This window comes from Belonocnema kinseyi, chromosome 4 (genome assembly GCF_010883055.1).
Source record: "Belonocnema kinseyi isolate 2016_QV_RU_SX_M_011 chromosome 4, B_treatae_v1, whole genome shotgun sequence".
NCBI classification, from domain to species: domain Eukaryota; kingdom Metazoa; phylum Arthropoda; class Insecta; order Hymenoptera; family Cynipidae; genus Belonocnema; species Belonocnema kinseyi.
Window position 1 is genome coordinate 20,502,523 of NC_046660.1, and position 27,686 is coordinate 20,530,208.

The 27,686-nt window shown below is 28.3% G+C and overlaps 2 protein-coding genes across 2 annotated transcripts in view; one reads left to right on the forward strand and one right to left on the reverse strand.

Annotated features, from left to right (window-relative positions):
• LOC117172038 (angiotensin-converting enzyme) overlaps positions 1-27,686 on the reverse strand; it is a 242,259-nt gene that overhangs the window by 162,095 nt on the left and 52,478 nt on the right. Inside the window, exons 3-10 of the mRNA XM_033359768.1 lie at positions 25,554-25,712; positions 24,404-24,500; positions 14,010-14,153; positions 11,091-11,282; positions 10,820-10,917; positions 10,570-10,739; positions 10,197-10,321; positions 3,937-4,279 (exon numbers count right to left, since the gene is read on the reverse strand). Coding sequence (XP_033215659.1) covers positions 3,937-4,279; positions 10,197-10,321; positions 10,570-10,739; positions 10,820-10,917; positions 11,091-11,282; positions 14,010-14,153; positions 24,404-24,500; positions 25,554-25,712 — 1,328 coding nt within the window. The remainder of the gene's footprint in view (positions 1-3,936; positions 4,280-10,196; positions 10,322-10,569; positions 10,740-10,819; positions 10,918-11,090; positions 11,283-14,009; positions 14,154-24,403; positions 24,501-25,553; positions 25,713-27,686) is intronic.
• LOC117172039 (MAGE-like protein 2) lies at positions 1,742-3,802 on the forward strand. Its single transcript, XM_033359769.1, has 2 exons — positions 1,742-1,865; positions 1,990-3,802. Exons 1-2 carry the CDS (start codon positions 1,854-1,856, stop codon positions 3,046-3,048), a joined length of 1,071 nt encoding a protein of 356 aa, XP_033215660.1. The 5' UTR covers positions 1,742-1,853; the 3' UTR covers positions 3,049-3,802.

Consider the following 27,686-nt stretch of genomic DNA (forward strand, 5'->3'; position numbering starts at 1 on the left):
ATTAATTTTCTTTTAAAATAAATATTTTTTCACAAAATCCATATATTTAAAAAAGATATATAATTCAAAAGGAAGGAATATATGATGTGAATTATCAATATTAGTTTAAAACTATTTTGTTAACCAAAGAAAGCTAATTTGGCATAAAATAGTTTAATTTAATTTTCTATTAAAAATACATACACACATTTACTTTGTTCTGTGATACAAAAAGTAATAGGCGCGTGCCATCGCGCGCGCAGAACTTCTAGTATTTTAAGAAATCTCAGAGGATTTCTAAGAATTGCAAAATATTTTATAAAATTTCGATCAGACTTTGAGGCTTTTAAGTAATTTCTACAGGTTTTTAAAATTATGATTTACAAATTTTGTATTTTTTAATATGTGCTCAAAATACGTTTGAAGTATTTCGAAGTATCACAAATTATTTTAAGTTCTTTATTTGGTTAAAAAAAATGTTTATTATTTCTCGAACTTTCAGCAGGTTTTAAGGAATTTTAAGTAATTATTGAAGGTATTTAAAAGTGGTTAAACCTACATTTAATCTAAAGCTTTTTATTATTTAATTTAAAAAGAATTAATTTGTATTTTAGCTACAATATTTAGTAAACAGAGATATTTGTAAATCCATAATAAAGGTTTCTAGATTTCGTAATTCTGAAAGATAAACATTTTATATTTCATATAAAAATATCCAAATTTCAAAAATTAGGGTACGTAGAATATTAAGATTGCGTAAAAAGGTATGCCCACTTTTGGATTTGGTATGTGGAACGAATACTAGAAACAATAAAAAAATCTATTGAACTCAGACTAGGTTTATATAATAACTAGGAAGTCGACAAAAATTAAAAAAAAAACTTAAAGCCCCGTTTTCTCTCTGCCAAAGTGAAACAATGATATGTATCAAGTTACGTATAAAAAAGATTACGTAAAAATGATATTAACGTAAATTATTCCGAACGATTACGAAGATTTTTGGCACATGTATCAATTTCTGGAAGTAATTTTAATCTGTTTACATATTTGTTTCACCTGAGTGAATCTTAGTTCCTTTGTAATTGCGGTGACGTAAGTGCGTGAAAAACAAGAGAAAGCCTTTAACAAGTGATGTAATTTTCAAAACAGCATAAGAACAGACACCAGTCTTTTTATGAAAATGCTTTGGCATAGATCCTCATCATATTCTAAAAACTTGATAAGTATCCTTGTTCAGAAAGAAGGAATATCAATAAAGATTTGTTTTGCTGATAATTAAAGGAAGAAGATTCAGAACAAAAAATTTACGAACTGCACAAATGTCTTTACCGATTAGTTTATAAATGAAAGCATTTATTATTTTGCCACCACAAATAATTACTACCGATACTAATATTACTAATGATCTATTACTTAAAGCGCATTCGAAGTTTATGGAAGCTAGAATTGAATCCGCATAACCAGTCATTACTAAACTCTCCTCTCCACCTTATTAAAGAGGAACGAATTCGTTTCTCGTTGAGCGCATAAGCGGAGAGGAATCAAACTTCATCATAGCATGATAGTCATGCAAGAGGTGTTTCCTGAAAAGAAGAGGTGGGGTGTCTAACTGTCGAAGTATCGTGAAGATTGTATCCGGTGTCTACAGCGGATACCTACGCAAAGTCCGTCTCGCGTGCAGGTCCGAGTTTGTAAAAATGTAGACACAAGTGCGCGTACGAACCCACCACTACATGTGAATTTCGCTTTCGAACGTAAGGCGGGAAGCAAACTTAGCGGGGAAAGCAGTGTCCCGGGTATAAAGTCGGTTACACCATGGGGGGAATCATCCAGTGAAGTTTGGACTGCGACTAGATTGCAACAGATCTGGCACAATGAAAATTTTGGTGAGTGTAATCAATTTCCTGAAAAGATTACCCAACAATAAATCAAAGGAAGCTTAATTAAAAACTATTGCAGAATAGAATGTAATTTAATCTGACATGTAACACTTCTTTTGTGATATTTCAGTTCCTGGCGCTCTTTCTGGGGCTGTTCGCCCTAGCCTTCTGTGACAAGAAGGAAGTCAAGGAGGCAGAGAAGAAGATAGCTGTAGACACAAAAGCGGAAGAGACTTCTGAAGACAAGAAACAGGACAAAAGAGGACTCTATGGTTTTGAAGGGGGTGATGGTCACGGAAGTTATTACGGAGGTGGCGATTTCGGCGGGGGTGACTTTGGTGGTCATGGTCTAGAATTGACTGGTCATGGTCACCACGAAGATCACGGAAAGGTGAAGCAAATCACGATAGAAAAAACCGTGAAGGTACCAGTGCCTGTGGAAAAACAGGTGCATGTTCCAGTAGAGAAAGAAGTTCTCTACCCAGTTGAGAAGAAGGTTCCTGTTCCTTATCCGGTGGAAAAGCACATCCCAGTGCCCTACAAGGTCTACGTCAAAGTTCCAGTACACATACCACAGCCCTACCCAGTCGAAAAGAAGGTCCATTATCCGGTGCATGTGCCCTATGATCGACCAGTGCCCTACAAAGTTTATGTGCCCCAGCCGTACCCAGTGGAAAAAAAGGTGCACTATGCGGTAAAAGTGCCTGTTCCACAACCTTATCCAATCGAAAAAAAGGTGCCCTACCCAGTCAAGGTTATTCAGCATGTTCCAGCTCCGTTCCCCGTTGAAAAGAAAGTACCATATCCGGTGAAGGTCCCAGTTGATAGACCATATCCGGTTCACATTTCAAAACCCTACCCAGTTCCGGTTGAAAAAAAGGTTCCGGTGCCAGTGGAGAAGCCTGTTCCTTACCCAGTAAAGGTGCACGTTGACAGACCGGTACCCTACCATGTGGAGAAAAAAGTACCCTATGAGGTAAAAGTACCTGTAGACGCACCCTATCCTGTAGTCAAGGAAGTGCCGTATCCAGTGGAGAAAAAAGTACCCTATCCTGTTCCCGTGCATCATCAGGAAGAGAGTCATGGTCATGAGCATGGAGGCGGTTCCACTTTGGAAGGAGATTACGAATCCAGTTTTGGAGGTGGGGGTGGATATGAACATGGGCATTCTGGATATGAAAGTTACTGAAGATTCGAGTGACGATTGCCATTGAAAATGTGTAAAGATTAGAGTTTGATTGATTGATTCTTTGATAACTGATTGTTCGATCAACGATGAAGTTTGATCAGAACCCATCCTGTGATATTGTTGCCCAGGTAAGTGCATCATTTATCGACCTGAAACCTCTAATCAGTTATGAAGTTTTGCTTACTCACTCGCGGATTATTTATGCGATTAATTAAATTAAAAAAAGTTTCGCAGGAGTCAAAAAATTATATGACAAGTAAACTGGTCCACAAGTGGTAAGCAAAACTCTAATGGGAGAGATGAGTCGCCTGATGCACTTATTGTTCAAAGATTTATAAAATTGACAAATGTAATTCTAGACATCTTGACTCAATGGTAATCAATAATTGTAAGTAGACACATTGTAAAAATATAATTTTGTACGTAATATGTGAGTTCTATTTGCTTGCAATCAAAATCTCTGCCAGTAATTTTGTATTCTGCAACTCCTTTTTTTTGTAATAAAACCAAAGACCAAGAAAAAATCAAATTAATTAATTCATACAAAAGCCCGACATTTATTTCTTATCTCTTTGATGTAAGTTCTTGGATAACCGCAATCTTTCAGATTTAATTATTACTCGCGGGTTCAAACTGCGAGTGAAAGGAGAAAGGTAGCACGTGCTATTGTAAAGAGGAAATGATTCAACTGGTGTCGATGACTAGGAAAGTGGTATGTAGTGAAAATTCCTTGAATAAATGAACTTTTTACCAACTTCCTGTAATCTGAAGTAATAGCAATTATTTTTAGAACCTATAAGATTTTATAACCTTGAGATCTGAACCTTGAATCCTGTCGCAACTTAAACTAATCTTAAAATTAGGATTAAGATTCAAATTCAAACTTACCTGATGTAGGGGATGTTTGCTGGTATGTGGTATTTTGATCCAGGGTCAAAATCGTCTTCAGATCTGAGAACGGGTGGTTTGATTCCCATGTATTGTTCTCTGAGTCGATGCCACTCGCAGTTGAAATTATTCTTGGAAGTGGTCCCTCTGAAAACGTCCCATCGCCATCTGTCCATTGAAATACTGAAGGGCAAAAGTACAAGTTTTTCCATCGCAACTGAGAAAAGGTAATTCATATCTGCTTCGCCATCGTCTATATATTTGTTCGCTAATCCTAGGGTCTGCATGTGCCGCGGTGTCGCGACGCTCAGCGCGATCGCCTCACCGACAGCTTCGTGAAATCCTGCACAAAAGTCATTATATCTGATTAAAGTTTCTTCATTTCCCGTCCTTATTATGTATTACTTTCACTAGGAAAATCCTAGAGTTATTACGATTATGACTAATTTTCAATTCTGAATTGAAAGTATGATTTGATCATTTTCGACATTGTATCGCACAATTATTGATATAGCATTAGCCGAGAAAGGCGTGTGTGGGTAATTAGATAAATGATCTAAAATGATTTGCAGTTATTTTTGTATAAGGATTGATGTGTGAAAGATCAGTTACAATATCAGAAAGTTCTAAAAATTATAATTTCTAGGATTATCTATTTTTCTAATTTGTGTCTGAATCTAGAACATCTGCTTTTAAAGATATTTTCAAAGACCAGCTGCTTAGTATTGTTCCACTTTTTAGAACAGATGCTGCAGGAAAATTGTAGTTTATAACTTTCATTAAAATGAAATACTTTGCATTTTCAAATGCATGTCTTGAAAACCATGGTAGCTAAATAAAAGAGAAAACCTTGAAATATAATTATACAATTTCTATCAGTAAATTATCATTAGAAAAAATTAAGATGACCTAGTGTTTTGAATCGTGCTCGGAAGGGACATTACTATCCAAGGCCGTTGAAGGCGTCAGTGAAGAGTGTGCGGGTACCGTTTGTGTTCTGAGTTTATCCCAGTTTAAGGCGAACGACCGTTCAACGGTGAAAGTGTAATTGCAGCGTAATAAAAATATTTTATCGTTCTTCCTTGGCCAGTACCATAACATACCAAACAGAATCGAAAGAACCCATATTAACTAACTAGTTGTGAATCTACATCGAGCATATCGCAAGAGCCTTTGGTTTCAGCCATTATGTGTAAAACTGACGCGCTTCCTTCCGGTTTCAGTAAGTAAGAAAAGCACACCTTTACTTTTAGAGACCCTTTAGGTTAGAGATCCTCTAAGTAGAGTCGAAACACAAATTCACACAAACTCATACAGGCTCACAAAGAAAGCATCACAATTGATCCGGAACCAGAAATCCTCATGAAGGGCGCAAAAGTTTGATACGCGTTCCCATTCAATGCTTCCATAGAAATATATACGACTATAGAGGTGACAGGTGAGTTAACTCGGTTTTAGATGACAATACAACGATAAATTGTGTTTAGTGGTGTTAAGAAATTAAAACAATGCCTAGAACAAAACTTATTTGACCAAAAATTATGAATTAAAATAAAAAATCTGCCCGCAATGGTGACAAACTCTCGTCGAGCGCAACGCGCGCGGTTTGCATCGTTCACAAGTTTGAAGGCGCCCAGGGTGCACGACTGTTGGTTCTCGCGCTTCGCGCTCTATTCTGTATTTACCTCGCGCTACGCTCTTGGTCTTAATATATTCGCACATTCTTGCGCAAACCTTTTAAAATTAATACTCAAAACATAAGCCACTTTATTTTTGTGATTGTGAATTCCCTTTTGTTAAAAAAGCTTAGTTTGAGAGTTTGAGCGCGCCTGCGACGTGTGATTGATGGCTCTCGCACTCCGCGCTCGTTCTTTGCCTTTACCCCGCATTCGTGCACAGACCTGTTAAAATCAAGGTCAACGGTTCGACAACTGTAATTTTGTGATTGTGAACTCTCTTTTGTTAAAGCTCTTCCGGCACAAATTGTATTTATCATGATTATTTTAATATCTGTTTCCTATTTTGGTTTGAATTATATTTTAAGTTGCGCTAAAACATGTATCATTTCAATAAATTTACATCATTGCAATTCATAATATGCATACAAATTGAATCATACTAATTCTTATTTCCTTGTTTTTATTATTTTTTTATTTTTGATCTTTTTCTTCACGATTTAAGACACAAACTACTGCGCATCTGCATAGCGTCTAATGCAGGAACCTATTTAGGGTCCTGTATAAGAACCTGTATAGGATCCTATAAAAGATCCTATGTCTTTTTTCGTCTTTTCTGTCCTTATTCCAAAAATTTAATTTTTGTATTCTTAATCTTATTTTTTACGATTAAAAGAAAATCTACTCGTTCTATCTAAAAGTGATTAATAATAAATTTATAAATCTTTTTTGCGCAACAAGTTTTGTTTATTAATTTAAATTCATATCTTGTGCCGTTTTTTCAAAAAAAAAGTTTTTTATTTTGAATGTTATTTTTTACGACTGAAGCAAAACCTACGTGTCCTATTAAAAATTATTTATCAATAATTTTAATGAGTTTTCTGTATTTCTTGGAAGCGTAACTTTTGTCTATTTTTTTTTCATACCTTGTGTCGTTTGTCAAAAAATTAAATTTTTTATTTTTATTGTTTTTTACGCATAAAACAGAAACTGCGCATTATAAAAAAAAATAAATATAGAAAAATTTTAACTCTTTTTAAAATAAACCATTTTTGTCTCATTTTTTTCGTAGCTTGTGCCGTTAGTCCAAAATTTTTTGATCTTTAATGTTGTTTTTTCGACTTAAAACAAAAACAACGCATCTTATCGAAAAGTGATTCATAACACATATGTAGATCTTTCTAGGGCGCGCAATTCTAGCTTATTCATTTTTCTCCATCTTACACATAGTTGGACAAAAAATGTTATTTTTTAATTTTTAATTATTTTTGGTACGATAAAATTTTGAATTTTCAACTTTTTGACCAAATTAAAAAATTTGTTATGATAATCTTGTAGGTATTAAAAAATCAACGTTTTTGTTTGTTTTTTCATATTATGCGTTCTTTGGCTTAAACTTTTCATTTTAGTTTGTTTTATTGGATTTTAAAAATGCTCTAACTCTGGTAATTTTTTTTTATATAAAAAACGCATAATGATAAATTGTTTAAGTTTTTGAGTACAAAGAACAATTTTCCATAGAATTTTCAAATTAAAAAAAATTTCGTTTCAAAAATTTTGAAAATTCGCTAACTTTTTGAATTTTCATCCAAAATAGCTGGTTTAAAAACTCGTTATTTCTTTTCAGGTCTTAAAAAAGTTTGCCAAAGCAGAATCCAATCTGATCATTTATTAACTGAATAGGTGAGTTTTTAACATGAAACAATGTTTCTTTAAACAAAAAATATATGAATTTTTTAACTGAATAGATTTTAAACAAAAAATTGAATATTTGTATTTTCATGTAGGAAAATCAATTTTCAATTAAAAAATTGATTTTCTGCTAAAATAATAAATCTTCAACCTAAAAGCTTATTTTTGTAACAAGAAAGTTGGATTTTCAACTAAAAATAAGGTAACATTTATATTTAAAGCAAAATAGTTCAATTTTAAAGTTAAAAATATAAATTTAAACAAATTATGAATTTTGTCTACGAAAAAAATGATTTTGTAACAAATTGGTTGAACTTCTAAACGAAAAGATAAACTTGTTACCGAAAAAGACAAATATTTAACAAAATGCATGAGTTTTTAAGCAGAAAGATAAATTTTTTACCAAAAAAAAAAACACATTTTCAATGAAAATTTTTAATCTTTTCCTCAATTTTTGAATTTTTAACCAAATAGTTGAATTTCTAACCATAAAGATAAATTCACTACAGAAAAGATTTTTTTTCTATCTAAAAAACGAATTTTCAACTAATTAAATAAATTTTCAGTCACAGAAATAAATTTCTAACGAAAATGATCAACCTTTCACAGAACAACACTTACTTTTTTGTAGGAAATTAATCTTCGTGGTTGAAAATTTATTTCTTTTTTGTTGAAAATTTGTTTTTTTTTTTGTCGAAATTTAATCTTCTTGAATGAAAATTCTTTTTTTGTTTTGTTAAAAATTTAACTTTTTAGTTCAAAATTCACTCTTTTGGTTAAAATTCATTTTGTTCTGTAAAAGATTTACCATTTTTGTTAAAAATATATTTCTGCGACCAAAAATTTAATTAGTTTGTTGAAAATTCGTCTTTCTAACAGAAAAATTATTTTCTTGGTTTAAAATTCATCTTTATGATTAGAAATTCAACTATTTGGTTAAGAATTCATTTTTTTGGAAACGATTTATCATTTTCGTTTAAAATTAATCTTTTTCGTTGCATACTTATATATTTTATTACATTTTTTAAAAATTCATCTTTTTTGCTCAAAAACTTATCTTTTTTGTTAAAAGTTCAACCATCCGATTAAATATTAATTTTTTGTAGTAAAAATTCATATTTTTTATTCAAATTAATCTTTTTGTTTAAAAATTCACCTTTTCAGTTGATCAATCATTTATTGGTTTAAAAAATCATCTTTTTGCTTGAAGATTGATCATTTTAATAGAATTTTTATTTATTTATATTTTTTAGATTAAAATTAACATAGTTGGTTGAAAACTCGTCATTATTGGTCAAAAATTAATTTGTTCACAGGAGATGTATTATTTCACCTTTGGTTCAAAATATAAAATTGACCTTTTTATTTAAAAAATTCAACTTTCATGGTAGGAACTTAACTCTTTTGGTTGAAGATTCATCATTGTAGTGTAAAATTAATTTTTTGCATTGAAAAATAATTTTCTTAACTAAAAATATAATTTTTCTATTTAAGGTTGAAAATTTATAATATTTAGTTAAAAATTCATTTATTTTGTTGAAAAATCCTATTTTTTGTTTAAAAAATGGTCTTGGTTGAAAACTCACGTATTTGGTTAAAAGTAATTTTTTCATTGAAGCTACATCATTTTAATTGAAAGTTCAGCTTTTTTCTTGAAAATTTATCTAATTCGTTTAAAAGAAAAAATTAAGTCAGAAGTATTAATTGTTTTAACTTCAAATTTGAATATTCAATTTTTTTTTGGGTTACCTTTTTTATTTTAAAATTGAGTTATTTTGTTCGAAATTCATATTTTTTGGTAAGAAACATTTTTCCTGAGATTTTTTTTTTATTTCTGAACAGCACAACACCTCGATAGTCGTATATCTTTCTCAATTTACGCATTGAACCTGAACATGTATCAAAATTTCGCGCCTTTTTTAAGGACTTCTGGTACAAGACTAATATCGATGCGCAGTGACAAGTCTGTGTGAGCCTGCGTGAGTTGAGTCTCAGCTTTACCCAGAGGATCTCTACACGGAAAGAAGTTTGGTAGAGGCGCTCACCCAACACGTAAAATCATCGCGCCAATCACACAGTGAACAGCGCCACTTCTGTTTCGTGGAACGGCTCCACTGATCTGGGAGAATCATTACCCCGAACAGACCGAATCGTTTAACGAACAGTATAGTTGAGCCGTCCTGCACACGCTTTGCTTGCCGCACAGTTCCGCGCTTGCGTAGTTTAGAAAAATATAGCACTCACGTTTCGGAAGGAATGATCTCTGCAAGTTCGGGGTAACAAGTGCCCAGAATATGGAGCAGGCGCCACACCCAACCGAAGTCTAAGCGCTAGCGCGACGTTTTTATCTAACTTCTCTCCGAGCAGGTACTTTCTTATGTAAGAAGAAAATAACAGGATGCTGATACGCATCAGCAAATTCAGCCTCACTTCGGAAGTTACTTTGCCGTAAATTCTAAATTTCACGACCTTGCGAGATATCGATTGTTCTTCACTTGGGATAAGTAATCAGCTACTGGGCGTGGAATGTTCAATGTGTATTCCATTCAAGCGATAGTATCACTTTCCCAAGAAACAAGCATTAAATTAACCATAGGCTTGGAAAAATTTAGATTTAAATTTGATAAAATCGGTTTGAAGGCTCAATCTGGGGTCTTTCGGGAAAGAAGAACCTTCAATACACGAAAACAGGAAAAGTTTTTTTTTTTAAGTTATTATTATTTTTTTTACGAGAAAAATTAAAACTAGATTCTTATGGTGAAGTTTTAGAACAGGTGTGCCTTATATAAGTTTCTCGCGAGGAAAGTTACAACTTTATGATAATGATAATAATCAATGAACAGAATTTAAAAATACGGTTATGTAATCGAAGTAGGAAGTTTATTCGCTCACCTGGATTAGCTCCGTCACGGAACTCACGAGGAAGTCCGCTGTATCGTAAAAAGTATTGAATGTGGGCCATCTCATGGTGCACCGTAATCAAATCCTTCATGGTGACCTTCGTACACATCTTAATCCTGTAAGAAAAATATTTTTAAATTTAGGATTTAATAAAAAAACGGTTGAATTTAAAGTAATTTCACTTAACATTTTTTATTTGTGCTACAAAAGTTTTGTTCAAATAATCAAAATTGTGAAGGGATAACTAAACTTTTTTCTGAGTAAAGTTTTCAAATTTAAAACCATTGCAATAATTTTTATGTATGAAAGTGTTGCTCCAATTCAAAAGTTAAATAAATATTTTTATTCTTTAGTACAAACAAACCTATAATCAAGCCGATTGCAGAAATCCCAGGCAGAAGCTTGGCAAATAATTGGTCGATCACCAGGTTCAACTATTATACTTCCGGCCCAGAATTCTGGAGGCATGGCGCTCAAATTTAGCGAAAGGAAGAAATCTTCGCCGATTCGGAACATGTCAATCGGTGTAAACCCCTGAATAATATATCAATCTTAATCAATTTTATTTATAAGATTTTAATGATAAATTATAATATAAAATAAATCTGACATACTTGTGCTATCATTTCGGGAGTAGCATCCAAATAATGTTTTCCTGGGTAAGGTAGGGTGATATCAACGATATTGGACCATGATTGCGCCCATAAATTGCCTAAATCATAATAATTTTATAGATTACAATAAATCTTTGATTTTACATGATAAAATTTATTAGATAAGTTCAGATTTACTTTCAGTTTCTTAGTTTTCTAAATATGGTTTCTCTTGAAATTAATTTTAGAATAAAAATTGCATTAACTAAAGTCTGGCTCAAATTAACTTTACCGAGAATGTGGGATGGAAGAGGAGCTTGACCACTGATTTTTTCAGGTCCATAGAGGTCTCGCAGTTTTCTCCTGACATAAGCATGCAATTCTTCGTAGAGGGGGCGAATATTTTCCCAGACTTGATCAACTTCTAGCTGGAAGTCAGGTGTCTCATACGGAAACATCCATAATTCAGCCGCGTCGGTAAAATCTGTAATAAACAAAGCTAATGGATCCACTGGATGGTAAGACCTATTAAGTATCAAGTTTTTGCTACTTTAGTATTATGTTTCTTGAAACTCGAGTCTTACTCTCTATTTAATGTTACTTTAAAATGTAAAATTACATTTATGATTTAACTTTATAAAATACTAAAGAAGATTTATTTTAAGATTGTATTAACAATTCCTTTATTTTGAAGGCAAGGTTCTCATTTTTTAAACTAAGGGCTCACAAAATAAAAAAATTGTCTAATTTATGGGTTATCCCGTTGAAAACTTTTAGTGGGTGCGTGCCAGCAAAAAATTTTTGATGAACAATCAAATTTGTCATCAGTTAATTTTGTAAAAAAATTATGTAAAAAATACAATAAACAAATACGGCGAAAAACTATAGGCAGAGAAAAACGCCGTTTTTTTATTTTTTTAATCAATTGTATTACCAGTAATGTATAGTTTTACATTTATAAAATTTGCAAAGAATATAGAATGACAAGTTGTTAACACTATTAGTCACTAGTGATATTAATTAATATTTAGTTATTTATATAATTTATTTTTTTAACTTAAAAAACAATATTGAATTACACATTGTTATTACCAAATACACCTTTTCGATAAAAGAAAGTTATTTTATTGACAAACTATTGCTTTAAAGAAAAAATCTACAATTAATATTTGATATTATTATTTGTTTATAACACATAACATTACTCGTTAAACACTTTTTTCGTTAACAAACCCCTGCGAATCAAATCCAAAAAATACTGAGCTTTGTAAAGTTGTTTACGCTATTTGTATTAACATTCAATTTTAAACAACAATTTTAAAATCGTTTGCATCTATAATTTGGTTTTTAATTGATGCAAACAATTATGAGAAATCAAAATATTCATAATTAAAAGAAAGAAAAAATATGCTTTTGGACAAAAATTATATCAAGAATATTTTATTTTTTTTATTTTGATTATCCCTTTTTTTACATTCTCATTGTTTATAATTGAAAAAGTTATAGTATTGTTAACTTTAACGACACCGTTTTTTAATGGAACTATATATTTTGAGACCCCTGAATCCGAAAATAAAGTTTTGGCGATGGCGTCTGCATGTCTGTCCCTTCGTGAACACGATAATTCTCGAAAAAATTAACGGATCAAGTCGAGCTTTGACACACTTTTTTTAGTTCTTGAAAGAAAAGACGAGTTTTTTAACCTTTCAGTTTGGAAAAAAATTCAAAAAGTTAGAGCATTTTCAGAAATTTTAGGACCAGTTTTTAGATTTAAAACTGTTATGTATGGCCATTGGTAGTACTAAAAAACCAAAAAATGTATACTAATGACTTTTTCGATAAAAGGAAATTAGCAAAATTGTACCATTTAGAAATTTCTAAAAATCAATACAAAATAAAAATTTGAATAATGAAAATCAAACATTCTATTTTGTTTTTAAGCTATGTGATATACGGAAAAAGACGAATTAACAAAAATTATGATCCCAAAGAAGATGCGTACTTTTTGTTTTACTCATGCAAAATAATATCAGAAATAAGAAAAATTACATTTTTTGTAAAACGACACAAGTTACGAAAAAAATCATTTAACACAAATTTCACAGTTAAAACACATCCAGAATTTTTCCATGGACCGCTTTACGATAGGACGCGTAGTTTTGAAAGAACGAAACAAAGTACCAAAAAAAATTAATAGACAAAAGTTCTTCACTCAAATTAGAGGTGCAAATTTCTTATAAATTATTACATTTTAATAATTTATGATTGAGAAAGTATAAAAATTTTCAGAAATTTAACATCACTATATTTAAATTTCGAACAGAATGACACAAAAAACAAAAATTCCTAAAGAGAAATTATAGTTTTTGAAGAATCCTACAAAATTTCTTTAAAACATTTGTCCAACAGAACTCATCATTCTGCTTTTATTTGTTGAAAGTGATAGGTAGAAAATCGAAATTTCCAATTTTGAGCTAATAAGCAACGCCAAATATGGAGAACATTTTTTGGAGGATTTTCAGCGTTAAAAAATTCCTGAAACTTTTTTTTGTACTATCTTTCGATAGCACTCCTCGCTTTTAATTTATTTATCCAAAATTGATTTGAAAAAAAAATAAAAAATTCGAATACAACGCCAAAATACCTGTATGATATTTTGTCTTATCAAAAAAAAACTAATAAATAATATGATAAACCTAGAAAAATACTTAAAAGTTTAATCAGTGATTTAGAAAATATAGTGTTTTCGAAAAAATCCGTTCTGAAAATAAAAAAAAATCAGCAATCCCCTAAATTCCAAAAATTGTGGAAAACAATTTTACCCATTAATTCTTCTCACCCGGCACTAAAGTTTTACTAAGTTGTATTATAATCTCTAGAAGATGGATCAATAATTTATGTTTTTAAAATTCCGTTTTTTCCGATCGCTAGGCAACTAATTAGTGTAGATATTATTTTGTCTTCCGGATACTTTCACAACAGTAAAGCAAATTGCATTCAATTTAGCTTCTTCAATTAAATGTAAATTAATTCGAGAGCGGTTGCTGTTCTCATACATTCTCTCATTGTTAATCGTATCTTTATTTTTCACGCAACTAAATTTCGTAGTGCAAATAATTGCAATCGGTCAATTTGAGATTTTTAAAAAGAAAATGAAGAATTTATATGTATTACATACACAAACAATGTTAATAAAAATAAGTTTATTTACTATTGAATTGTGCGGCATCATTGTTCAGCTGGACCAGTTGCGTATAAAGATCTTTCATTTTTATGCCACTGCGTCTCCTCCATTCTAGCCACACATATTGCAGCTCATCCCAGTTTCGACTTTTGGCCATGATTTGCGAGATTTCTGCAGAAAATATTTTAGTTTACTATAGTTTTTCTTTGATTATACTGAAAAAATATTGTATTGGTTAGCTTTGATAAATGCTAATCAGAAGTTACTTCGTAAGGTGTTTCACAACACCTTTATTTTCCATAAAATTTCAGTTATGGAACAAGTAATATTTTATGGAGTTCCGGTTGTAGGATAAATAATATGGCAGACATGAATCTGTCGGAAATACGGTTCCCGTTTCTCGATGATTAATCTTAGCGTGATTTTCTACCCTGCTCGACAGTGAACATTTACTTCCTTATGGGTGGGACAATGCTATTTAAATCTTACGTACTGCCTTTTCACCATAGACTCCATAGCGTATTTTCTAGTCTCTTTTTCATAAACAATCGACTAAACCCCTTTCTCCTAAATAATGTAAATTTCCTTCCTTGGATTATTATATGGTTAATTCTTCACAGAAAGGGCTCTTTGTTGTCCATGGATTATATCATTAAAACTAATGGTTGTATTATTGTAAAACTTGGAGAAGATCTTCATTTTAGCACCTCATAACAAATTCCATAATAAAATTTAGGTTCTTTTATATTAAGTTAAGATGTTTTTTATTAAGTCAGAAGAGAAAAATATTATGTACCACAAAAATTTCACATATATTTACACACGCTCGTGTGGAAATAAACCCATTTGGCGCTATTACAAGTCGGCCCTAATCGAGGGCTAGTCGGGTTATTAATTTTGACAAAGTACCCAGTCGGGGACTAATCGGGGACTAGTTGGGCTTTTTGTTGTCAAAATTTCAGTCGGCGCCTGGTCGGTAGTTGGTCAAGGGCTAGTCGGACCTTTTTGTTCACTTATTTCCGTGCTAAGTTAATAAATTCATCTCAAATATACTCAATAAATAATTATTAAGTTAATAATTTTGTAAGGAAATCAACTTCTTATAAAAACAACGATCAAAACCTTCAAAAAGAATTAATCTTATTTTTTGTAGTATTTTTTAGAAAATTGCGAATTTCTAGGAACATTTATCAATATCTTTGTATGGAATTTTAAGAAAATCTATATTGGAAAAAATTCATAGGTGAAAAGTCTGCCGAAAGTAATAAGACTCTAAATTTTTACAGGTGTATATTTTTATATTGATCTGAATGGTTTGCTATACGTAAATAAAGTCTAATCCTTCATGTAGTTAAAAATTGGAAAGAGAAAAAGTTTTTGATCAATCAGTGAAGAGCAGTATCCTAGTAGTAAACTATTAAACACGGTACAGTTCAGATTTCGCTACCACCTTCATTTGAGTCTTGCGGTTCTGGACTGGTAGCTTTAAAGAAAATCCGCAAGGGCGCGACGGGTCGCTTCTCGCGCAACAGAAATGACGCATCGAGTGTTTATAAGACACAGCAGTCCACACGTAACGAAGCATAATTACCTGGAGCAGAGACTACTGTGACCAACATGGCGGTTCCTTCAGAGCGAAGCTCTTCCATTGCTGCCTTCCAGCTGAAGTTTTTTTTTTAAATTAATATTCCACAAATTTTGGGGAATTTTAGTTAAATAAATTTATGTATTTTTAAGCGTAGGAAATGTTCCCCATTAAATCTTGTGTAAATTTTTGAAAAAAGTTTATGAACATTTCCCTAAATAATAAGTATTTTGACAAACTTTTAGGGGATGTTCCACAAATTTTGGGGAGTTTGGTTAATATTCCACGCGAATGTATTATCATATGAGCCCTACTAGTAGCCGATCAGGCCCCGACTAGGATAATTCGGGTCACCTGACTATCCTCCGACTAATCTACCGTGACACTACTGGTCGGGGGCTAGTTAGATGACTCGAATAGCTCCTGAATTTAAGTGGGGTCGAATGGTTAGGAGCCAGACTAGTTCCTCATTTGAATTTCTACACGGGCGCTAGAGGTAAATTTCTAAGTCACGTAGGAAATAAATAATAAGCTACTTTAAAATTTATGTTTAGGAATCCTAAAGTTAGACACAAGAAGTACAATTTTTATCATTAATATTTTACTTCTATGTTTCGCAAAATAAGTTACTGAATAAAAGATGACAAATCTACATTCAACATTTTTTTAAATGATAGGAAAGGTAAAAAAAGTAAAAAGAGCTAAGACGGCTAAAGAAAAGGGAAAATCCCATTGAAGACTGAAGCTCAGATAAAGCAGCAAATTAAAAAAAAATATATACTTTAAAATTTTATTTTAAACGCTTCTTTTAATAATTAATTTAATTGTGATCTTTTTAAATTGTGACATCATTTAGTTTAGGATGCCCAATTCGAAAATCTTTTAGTTAAAAAATTTTTCGCTTCAGATTTGTAAATTTTAAGCGTATATTTCAATTTATAGAATTTTAAAATATAGTTTTAAACACTTGAACAATTAAAAATGAGAAGTGTTTAAAATAACAAATTTTGGATGCAAAACTTTTCAGTTTATCAACTGTGAATATTAATTGATTGATAACTCTTTAAATCAAATTGTACTTAAAAAATTTTTAATTGAACTAAAATTGATTGTACACAACGATTCGGAATCAGTTTAAAATTTTAGAATGTCAAGATTTTAACGTTTAAAATTAAACTTTTTCAATTGAAAAGTGTTATTAGTTAAACAAATGTAAACGCCTCATAAAAAATTTATAATCTATTTTTAAATTCAAAATAACTTTAAAATAATTCATTCTTAGTTAAAGACGTTTAATAAATTTTAAATGAAATAAATAAAAAAATATTCAAAACTAAACAAAAAACTAAACTTTAAATGTTACAATTTGCAGTGTTCTATTTAACCAAATTTAATTTGTAAGTCCAATTGTTGAATTTTTATGCATAAATAACAATTAAACACCTATTATTCTAAAAAAAATTTCAAGTAAGTTGAAGCGATATTTAGAAGATTGGAGCTGGAATTGGAATTTATTCACGAGAATAAAAATTCTCAATGGAAAATTAAGTTTTCCTAAAAAAATTATTATTCTGTATTAAAGCGATGTACTTTTGAAATAAAGTAAGTTGTGAATTGGAAGGGGGAATTTTACTCAAAAAATTCAATTTTTACAATCGTTTGAAAATTAGAATTTTCAAAAAGAATAAAAATTCTTTATATCTAAACAGGGATATTTTCAACAAAAATTTATTTCTGAGTTTAAATGAAGAATTTTCTAACAAAATTTAAATTCTGGATTTGAATAGGGAATTTTTAATTTTTAACTAATTCTGAGCTGGAATTAAAATTTATCCACGTGAATAACAATTCTCAATGAAAAATTGAATTTTGCAAACAAAATTATTATGCTATGTTGAAGCCTGGTAATTTCGACAAAATTTAAATTATGAAAAGGAACAGGGAATTTTACCCAAAAAATTTAATTTTTACAATGGGTTTAAAAGTGGAATTTTAAAAAAAAATTAATTCATAATTCGAACAGGGATTTTTTCCACAGAATTTTATTTCTGAGTCGAAATGGAAATTTTCTTAAAGAATTAGAATTCTGGACTTTAACAGAGAATTTTACATTTTTAATTCTTTCTGAGCTGGAATTGAAATTTACTCACGGGAATAACAATTCTTAATGGAAACTTGAACTTTTAGAACAAAATTATTGATGCTAAGTGGAAGCGAGGTATTTTATCGAAAATTTAAATTATGAATGGGAATTTATAAAAAAAACTAATTTTTACAATGGGTTTAAATAAAGAATTTTCGAAAAGTATTAAAAGTCAGGATCTAAACAGGAAACTTTTCGAAAGAAATTAAAATTTCGGATCTAGAAAAATGAATTTTTCATTTCTAACCAATTTTGAGCTCGAATTATAATTTTAAAGAGCTTAAAATTATATTATGAACATTTTTTAAATTAATTGATTGATTCTTCCATTTAGATCTTTAAAAATGATAACGTGGATTTATGTTTTTGGAACTAAATTTGAATCTTTGAACTCGAAAATTTATAAAAGTTAAAAAATTTTATTTGGCAGTTTAATTGCATTTAATTAAAAAATTTTCATTTGAAAATTGTTATTAGCTTTCATTTTACACGTGTAAATTATTGAGCTGCACTTAAATACAAAATTGTTTAATAAAACAACTTTTTAATTTCAATTTTTAAAGTTTAAATTTCTAAAATTTCACTTTGATTTCTTTGATTTCCAGTACAGTTCAATTTTTTAAATATCATTGACCGTGAAAAATCTTTGTAAAAGGGGAAAAAACAGGAATTTTTTCTTTTATTGAAACAGCCACTCTGTTTTATTATTTTATTGGTAACTTAAAAAATATTTCTTGATTTATTTCACTTACAAAAGTTGTGAAAATCTGAAAAAATGATGGATTTCAAAGAATTTATTTTAAAAAATTAAGATATTTCGTAGATTTTTAAAGATTTGGATAGATATAAACCAACTTTAATGGAATTCACCCTGAAGTCTTATTAATTTACCATGCATTCATTTAATTTTGTGGAATTTTTTTGAATTTTTAAAGTTTACTGAAATTCTTCTAAATTCACTTGCCTGAAATTAATTTAATGGATTTAAAGAGATTTTTAAAAAGTTTTTATTAAATTGATCCGGAGAGGATCGATTGAAAAAATGATTACAGGATTTGGAATATTTGAAAGTATTTGTTTCAAATTCCTTGTAACTTTTCAGATCTTCGAAAATTTTTTAAAGATTTAAAAGGATTTTACACAATTTACGTTATTTTCAAAATATTACAAAGAAATTTTTGAAAACTCCAGTAATTTAATTGAATTTCAAAGTATTTGAAATATTTTAGGGTATTGTAAAAGATTCATTTGCATTTTCAAAAGCCTTGAAAAGTTTCAAAGGATTTTAAAAGTTATAAAAAGATTTGAAATATTTGAGGAAATTTAAAAAAAATTCCAGAACTTTGTTAAATTATTTTAATAGCTAATAGGAATTTCAAATAGATTAATTTTTTTAGGGTACTTTAAGATATTCCAGTGCATTTTCAAGAGATTTAAAATTTAATCAACAATTGATTTATAATTTCAAAAAATAAATAAAAACTTTTGTTATTTAATACATACAAAATAATTTTTTTTTTAAATCAATATATATTTTTATCTTTATTATTCTTCATTTGTGATAATTAATTTGCTTTTTTACTTTACTTAGGAATAATTCTAGTTACAAGAAAGATAGAAAATAGGTGTGTCGTTAATAGTTGCCACAAAACTTTCAAATCAATTTGTAGTGTGAATAATTTTATAATAATCATTAAAAAAAAATATTTTTTCTTTAAATTTATTTTTTTCGAAGAGTTCCTCTGCTCAGAGAATCACCGATTTATAAAGATGTTTCGAAATTAGAATAACAGTAGTAAAAGAAAATTTATTTACATCTGTTCTCTTTTGTGATACAGTTGTGAGTTTTTTAATTTATTGCTTTTTTTGGCAAATATTTTTCAAGTTTCGATAACTATAGCTAAATATTACAGGGCTATTAGACCTCATGATCAAGATCAAAATTTTAATTTTCTTATTTACTAACACTTTAATGCATTTACTTTCCAATCGTGTCTCGAGAACACTTTAATGCTTAACTGAAGCGAAACATGTTTGAGTGATTACAGTAAAAAATTAGTTTTTCTACTTGCAAATTAGGTAGAAGAAGTAAATTCAATTTATCTTTAATAAAACAGCTTTTTTTAACTTTCGTGAGCCGTACTTGCAATTGAGCGCAATTGATTTTTTTTTGTTGTGCGAAAGAGCTTATTTGAAGCTTCAAATCTTTTTTATTTTTCATTTGTTTTTCAAATTTTTTATCATGTACGGAATGCATTTGAATTCGAATATATTTTGCAATTCGAATTTTGATTATTAATGCATAGTGAGGTGTTTACCATACCTGTCCCAACCAATATGTATCTTCCTCAATTGATCGGCGCAAAATTTGTAACTTGGGGTGCAATATAGCGCATTTGAAACTAAAAAGGTTAATGAAATAAAAATTTCTGAAATACTAATTTTTGAGACCTCCTCCCTCCACCGAAAAAAGGTTTGTGGTTCGAAAAACGCCGTAACTGCATTTATTATGAGTTGCAAAATTCATAATTATTATTAAAAATCTACGGCTCGTACCACTGTTAGGAAGATCTCATCATAAATGATTGAAGTTTCAAAATTTGTTTACTTTATGATTTGATACCTAAATTTATGTAAAAAATAGTCATTTGTTTAAGGCTTAACATTTTAAAAAAGTATTTTGTAATATTTTTTTTATTTCTTAAAATTTCTTTTATTATAATCCAAGTACGTTACAAATTTTTTCATTTGAGGTCAGTAATTTCCAGTTTTGCTGATACGTAATACATTCGGAATATCTTTACATTCAATTTATAAAAAATGAATAAGTTGCGCTAGAATTATCGAGTTTTGTATTATTTGTTATTCATAAAATTTGATTATAGTTCTAACATTCTTTTCAATAATCTCGACAAAAAAACTTTTGATCCTTTTAAAACTACTTTTAGGATCAGATTAAAAATCAAAAGAATTATTTATAATAATAAAATTAATAATAATTAGAGTCTTGAATTTTAAATATTCTAAATTGACGAATTGTAAATTAAAAGTCGTTTTCATTCAAGAATTTTCAAATATAATCATTAAAATTAAAATGTTGAATAAAATACAAAATTACATTCTTATAAAATGTAATTTTGCATTTTATTCAACATTTTAATTTTAATGATAAAATTTGAAAATTTTTGAATGACAACGACTTTCAATTTAAAATTGGTCAATTTTGAATATTTAAAATTGAAGACTCTAATTATTATTATTCTTATTATGGCATTATTTGCAAATATACATTTTTTAAATTGATGAATTCCTAATTGTATCTCTGCAAGATGATAAAAATTGGAATTGTTGATCTTCAAAATTTAGGATTCACATTTCGAAGATTTGCGACTAAAAATTATAAAGAAATTTATGTTTCGCAATTAAAAATTCAAAATTTTTGATGATTTACATTTTGAATTTCATCAATTAAGAAGATTTAAAAATTAAGAGTCTGAATTTTTGATCTTTAAAATTATCGGAATTTAAGAATTTTTATTTTAACATCTTTTGAAATTAAAGAGTTTTTAATTGTAAATATTTAACATTAAAGAGTTTTGAAACGAAAATATTTGAAAAAAAACCAATTTTTTATGGTAAATATTAAAAATTAAATTGAAAAATATTTTTGAAAATTTGATAATTCAAAATTGAACCACATGAAAAAAATTTCGGTAATACACATTTAATATTAAAGAGTCTTTAATTGAAAATCAAAAAAAAATTGAAGAATGTTTCATTCTTAATCTTCAAAACTAAGTTAAATATTATTGAAAAACATTTAAAATTACATGCTATTCAAATATAAATCTTCAGAATTAAATAAACTTTAATTTAAAATCATGAGAACTACAGAATTTTCAATTGCAAATCTTTACGAAAAGTTCAATTTATATTTTACAAATTATTCGAATTCTAAGTTTTACAATTAAAAATACTGTCATTTGAATGATTTTCATTTTAAATTTCATCAATTTGGAATATTTAAAATTGAAAACTATGAACTATTGATCGTGAAAATCATCACAATTTAGGAATTTTTATTTATACATCTTTCATAATTAAAGAGTTTTTCATTGTAAATCTTTAGAACAGAAAAGTTTTGAATCAAAAATCTTTAAAAATGATTCTAATTTATAATTTAAAAATTATACGAGTTTGAAATTTTACATTTAAAAATACCGTCATTTGAATAATTGGCATTTCGAATTTCATCAATTTGGAAAATTTAAAATTCGAAAGTCGGAAATTTGGATCTTCAAAATCATCACAATTTAAGAATTGTTATTCATGCATCTTTCAAAGTTAAACAGTTTTCAGTTGTAAATCTTCAAAATTAAAGAGTTTTAAATGGCAAATCTTTGAATTTACAGAACTTTTTATTGTAAATATTTAAAATAAAAAAGTAATAAAGTCAACATTGCATTCCTTTGCAATATAAATTTTGAAGATTACATACATTTTATATAAACAATTAAAAAATGAATCACGTGAAAACGTTTTCCATAATACACATTTGATATTGAAGAGTCTTCAATTGAAAATCTGAAAAATGAAAAAAATTTCCATTGTACATATTCAAAACTGAGTTAAATATTTTTGTAAACATTCAAAATGACATAGGATCAAAATAAAAAAATTCACTAAATTTTACTTTTTAATCTTGAAAATTGCCGAATTTTAATTTCCATATCCGAAATTTTGATCTTCAAGATGATCACAATTCAAGAATTGTTATTTGTACATTGTTCCAAATTTAAGAGCTTTCAGCTCTAAATCTTTAAAATTCAAGAATTTTTTTATTTTAAATATTTAAAATTTAATTAAAAATAAGAACAAAATGATCAAAATTACATACCCTTACAATATAAATTTAAAAATTAAATAAATTGTAATTTTAACAATTCAAAATTGAAGTATTTAAATCAAAATCGGTAATGCACAAATAAAATTGGAGAGTCTTCAATTGAAAATCTAAAAAATTGAAGAATTTTTCATGGTAAATTTTCAAAACTGAGTTAAATGTTTGGGAAAAACATTCTAAACTACATGCAATTAAAATACAAACCTTAAAAATTAAATTAATTTTAATTTTTGATATTAAAAATTGGAAAATTTTAAATTGTAAATATTATAAAAAATTTAATTAATAATTGATTAATTATGCGAATTTTAAGTTTCGGAATTAGAAATACCCTTATTTGAAATTAAAGAGTTTTCAATCGCAAATTGTTAAAATTGAACAATTTTCCATTGTAAGTCTTCAAAATTAAACTATTTATTTAATTATCGTTAATTTAATTTCAAATTATTAACCCTTGAAGTGCATTGTGGGTGATTGATACCCCAAGCAATTTTCAAACTCTTGTAAACCATGCCTAATTCGAAAAAATTTAGTAAGTGTCGCTATCTAGCTTCAGTTGGAGACACTAACTGTAAATAAAGTCGTTTAACATACTGCATCAAGCGTCAGTCTACTAGCAGTAGCTTCTGAAAGTGGGGGTAAAAAAATCGCGGGGTATAAGTGACCCAGTGTGTACTCAGTGAGTGAAAAAGTAATTTTGGATCACATTTAAAAAAAAATGTATTGATTTTTATTTACTTTCTGACGCAAGTATATTATATGAAGTGAAATATATTTTTTTTATTATTTCATACTATTTTTCTTTGTATATGGCTTATAACTTACGGCAGCGCGTCATGCGAGAGCAGACTGTGGATGTGTTGAATAAAATATAATTTTTAAAATACAGTTATACATGTATCTTTTTTCAATTTCATGTATTTTTATAGTATTATTCGTCAAATTTCCTCAATTTTTATAATAATAAATCGATTTGAAAGCAAAAAAAAATCTGATTCATCATTTTATCATAAAATTGACAATTTAATTGTGCAACTAAATATCTTTTTTGAAACCACTAATTTTACAATATTTTTAAAATGAAATTACACAATTTCAGAAGTATAGTGATAAATTTTCAGGTTAAAATAATTAAAATTGCGTTTGTTATGGATTTTTAAGTAAAAAACCCATTCTTTCAATGATTTTTTTAACAAAATTAAAATAAATAAATGGCTATAAAATCAAATCTTCCTTATAAAGGATACCTTAAACTATATCGAATAATTTTATTCTAAAAAAATGCTCAATAGGGGTTAAACAATACGTGATTAAATACGCTGGGGTACAGAAGACCCACGTTGCACTTTACCGTGATTTTTACCATGTATGCACATTGGGGCTTAATATACCAGAATTGTCAATTGTAACTCTTCAAAAATAAAGAGCTTTGAGTTGAAAATATTTAAAAATTGAAAAGTATTTGATATTAAAAATTTTCAATGAAAAATTCGAAAATGAACAATAATAATATTGAATTTTTTAACAATAATTAGAATTTCATAACTGAATAATATTTTTAAGTAATTACAGCGTTACGACATTCTCCGAATTTCAGCATCCCAGTCAAAGCTGTTATCTGGATTTTCAATAACTAATTAACAGTTTTAAACAATTTTTATGTAGAAATAAAAAAATCAAATGAAAATCAGTCAAGAACATTCAAATAAATTAGATTTTCTTGACACCGTTCATTTTGCAGTTAATGGCATTAAAAATAATGATTTAAAAATTACAATTTTATATATTACCTGGATAAAGCCTTAATCCACAACGAAATGGGTCATTATAGGCACATATCGATGCACTGTTGTAAATAACAAGCATGTCGTTGATAACGCGGTTGTACTGGAAAAATAAAAAAGTTTTAAAAAAATTTCCGACTACAAAATTTAATCTAGATTATTAAAAAATAAAATAATAATCAAAATATAATATGCAAAATTGATCAATATATGTAATTAGTATGGTGGGTCGACTACTTAGATGCATTATTTTTATCAGTTGTAGCTTCAAATATTTTTTTAGTATTATTGGTCTTTTTAGCATATAAATACACTGGAAAAAAATCAATAAGATCCAGTAATCAAAATTAGAAATACACTATATTCTCATAATGTTGAATTTTGTATCTAATAAAATTATGTGTTTTAATTTCATATTGATTGAAATGATAAAAAAAAAGGTGGAAAGATTTTTGATCTCTAGGAACATAAAAAATGAATTATTAAATACAAAAGTATTTTAAACTTTGCAAGCATGAAATTAAAAAAATTACTTTCTATTTAAATTCCATATTTTTCTATTTTCGACCAACCCTACGAATTTTAATAATAGTATATTACATTACAAGTAGGATGAGGGACGTCAAGACGTGTGTAACCCCACGAGTGATGTACGATATTTTAATTCAAATTTGGTATCTCATAAGGCTATAGAGCCCCTCAACCGAAATGGTGCGATAAAATGCATTGAAGTGAATGTTTTTTGATAATGATAATGAACCCCGCCCAGAAATTCTTCTGCTTTTTTTTATTTCTCTGTTTGTCAAATTTATCGAAGGCCAGCTCATTTTTACCTTTGATATTTCGGGTAGTAAATCTTATTTTGCTTCTTTCACTTCACATTTATGTTAAGGGCAATTTTTTGGAATGTGATTAGTAATTTATTTCGGCGCGAAATTTGAAATTGAATACATTTTACGTTATTCAGTGGCCATTTTTGGAACAAGTTATCTGACTTTGAAGCGGTGGCGTTTGGAACTAATTATCTGCCGTTGGCTGGATGGAGTGGAAAAGGGCTACCTAACTTTTAATTTTCTGTTGATTTTGTAGGCTCATTACACAGTAATTTCGAATAAAAAATATTTATTTATATATAACAATAATTTTTTTTGCTCACCCTGTCTAACTGATCATATGGCAGGGCTGCTGGTCCCACGGTTGCTAAAAATCTAAGACGCCGTCTGACAATTTGGTCCCTGATATTTCTTACATCTAACCTGTTGATTAACTGCCAGGCTTGATTTTGAAAATCTGCATAGACTCGTTGAGCCACCAGCTAAAAAAGTTAAATTAATTAGTAAAATATTCTATGACAATATTTAATGAGGGAGTTCAGCGTTAAAAACAATCACGGATTTTTCTAGGTTTTCCAAGCAAAAAAAATTAGTTTTTCCAGGTAACTCTTTTACAGTAAAATAAAATACTTTTCACGAAATACATTATAAATTGTAGGTCTAGTGAAACTAAAAAATGTAATTCATTTTTTTTTAATTCGTTAATTTTATGACTTATCGCCTTTTAAGATAATTTAAGTTCATTATGAAATAAAATGATGAAAATTTAAACAAAATATTTGAATTTTTAACTAAATTGTTAAATTTATGACATCCGAAGATAAATTTTCAATCAAATGATCGAATAATAAATATAAATATTTTAAAAGAGTTGCAGTTTCCACGAAATATTAAAATTTTAAAAAAATTAAATAGAGAATATTTAAACAGAACAACAAAATTCAACAAAAAAGTACATTTTCAACCAAATAGCTTAATTTTAAACATACGGAAATGATTAAGATTCTGCATAGAAAAAAACTTTCAACCAAATACAAAAATTTTCTATTGAATGGGATACATTTTTAGCAAAAAAATGTTTGACCAAATAATTGAACCAAAATAGTGAATTTGCAACCAAGAAAATAAATTGCTTACATAATTAGTTAATCTTCATCCACAAAAGACGTATTTTTAACAGAATATTTCAACGTTCAACCCAGAAGCTGTGCAGTTAAAAAATCTAATTTTCAACAAATTAATATTTTCCCGCAAAAAATTTAAAAAAACTCTCCTCAAAATTGTGCAATTTTCAAGCCAAAAGACGAATTTTTTATAAAACATTTCGCATTTATTAAAAATATAAATTTTCATCAAAAAAGTTAATTTTGAACCAAACAGATGCAGTTTTAACCAAACAAGATGAGTTTTCTATCAACAAGAAAGTAATCTTAACTAAAAGTTAATAAATTAAAAAAAAATGTTAAAGTCTTTTTAATAAAAAAATTAATGTTTAACAAGGGGGCTCAACTTTTACCCAAGTAGTTGAATTTTTAATTTTAAAAAACCAATTTTCCGCCTAAAATGGACTAGTTGCATTTTCAGTTTAAAAATTATATTAAAAATCAAGCATGAGTTTTCAACAAAGAAGTTGAACTTCCAACGAACGAAATCCATTTGGAACGAAAATAATTCATCTTTAACTGGAATAGTTACATTTTCAAACAAAAAATTATTGAAAAAAAATAGAAACAAACTTTTAACAAAATAGTAACAAGATACATAAGTTTTCAAATAAATAGTATAATATTCAATTAAATAAGGTAAATTTTCAGTTAAAAAATTTCAACAAAGTATTTTAATATTCAAGCAGAGATAAATTTTTAACTAAAATAGTGAATTTGCAACTAAGGAACTAATTTTGTAACAAATTAGATCACCTTTTAACAAAAAAAGACCAATTTTCAATTTAGAAGGTGAATTTAAAAAATTTAATTATAAACTAAAGAGTTGATTTTTTAATTATAATGATGAATCTTCAATCCAAATTGTTGAATTTTCAAGTGAAAAGACGAATTTGTTATAAAACAGTTACATTTTTAGGCTAAAATCCAAATTGTTGAATTTTCAAGTGAAAAGACGAATTTGTTATAAAACAGTTACATTTTTAGGCTAAAAATATGAATTCATAATAAAGAAGATAATTTTCAACCAAAATGTTGCAGTTTATCAAAAAAAGAGAAAATGAAAAAAAGGATTAGTTTTCTACAAATAAAAACATATTCTTAACTTAAAAAGATTGATCTAAAAAAAATGGATAAATAACATTTTCACTCAGAAAATTGATTCTAAATTTTTTAAAGTTTTCAACAAAATGACCAATTTTTTAAAACAAGAGATGAATCTTCAAACTAAAAAATAAATTCTTAACAAACTGGTTCTACTTTTAAAATATTTACATTTGCAGTGAAAGAAAA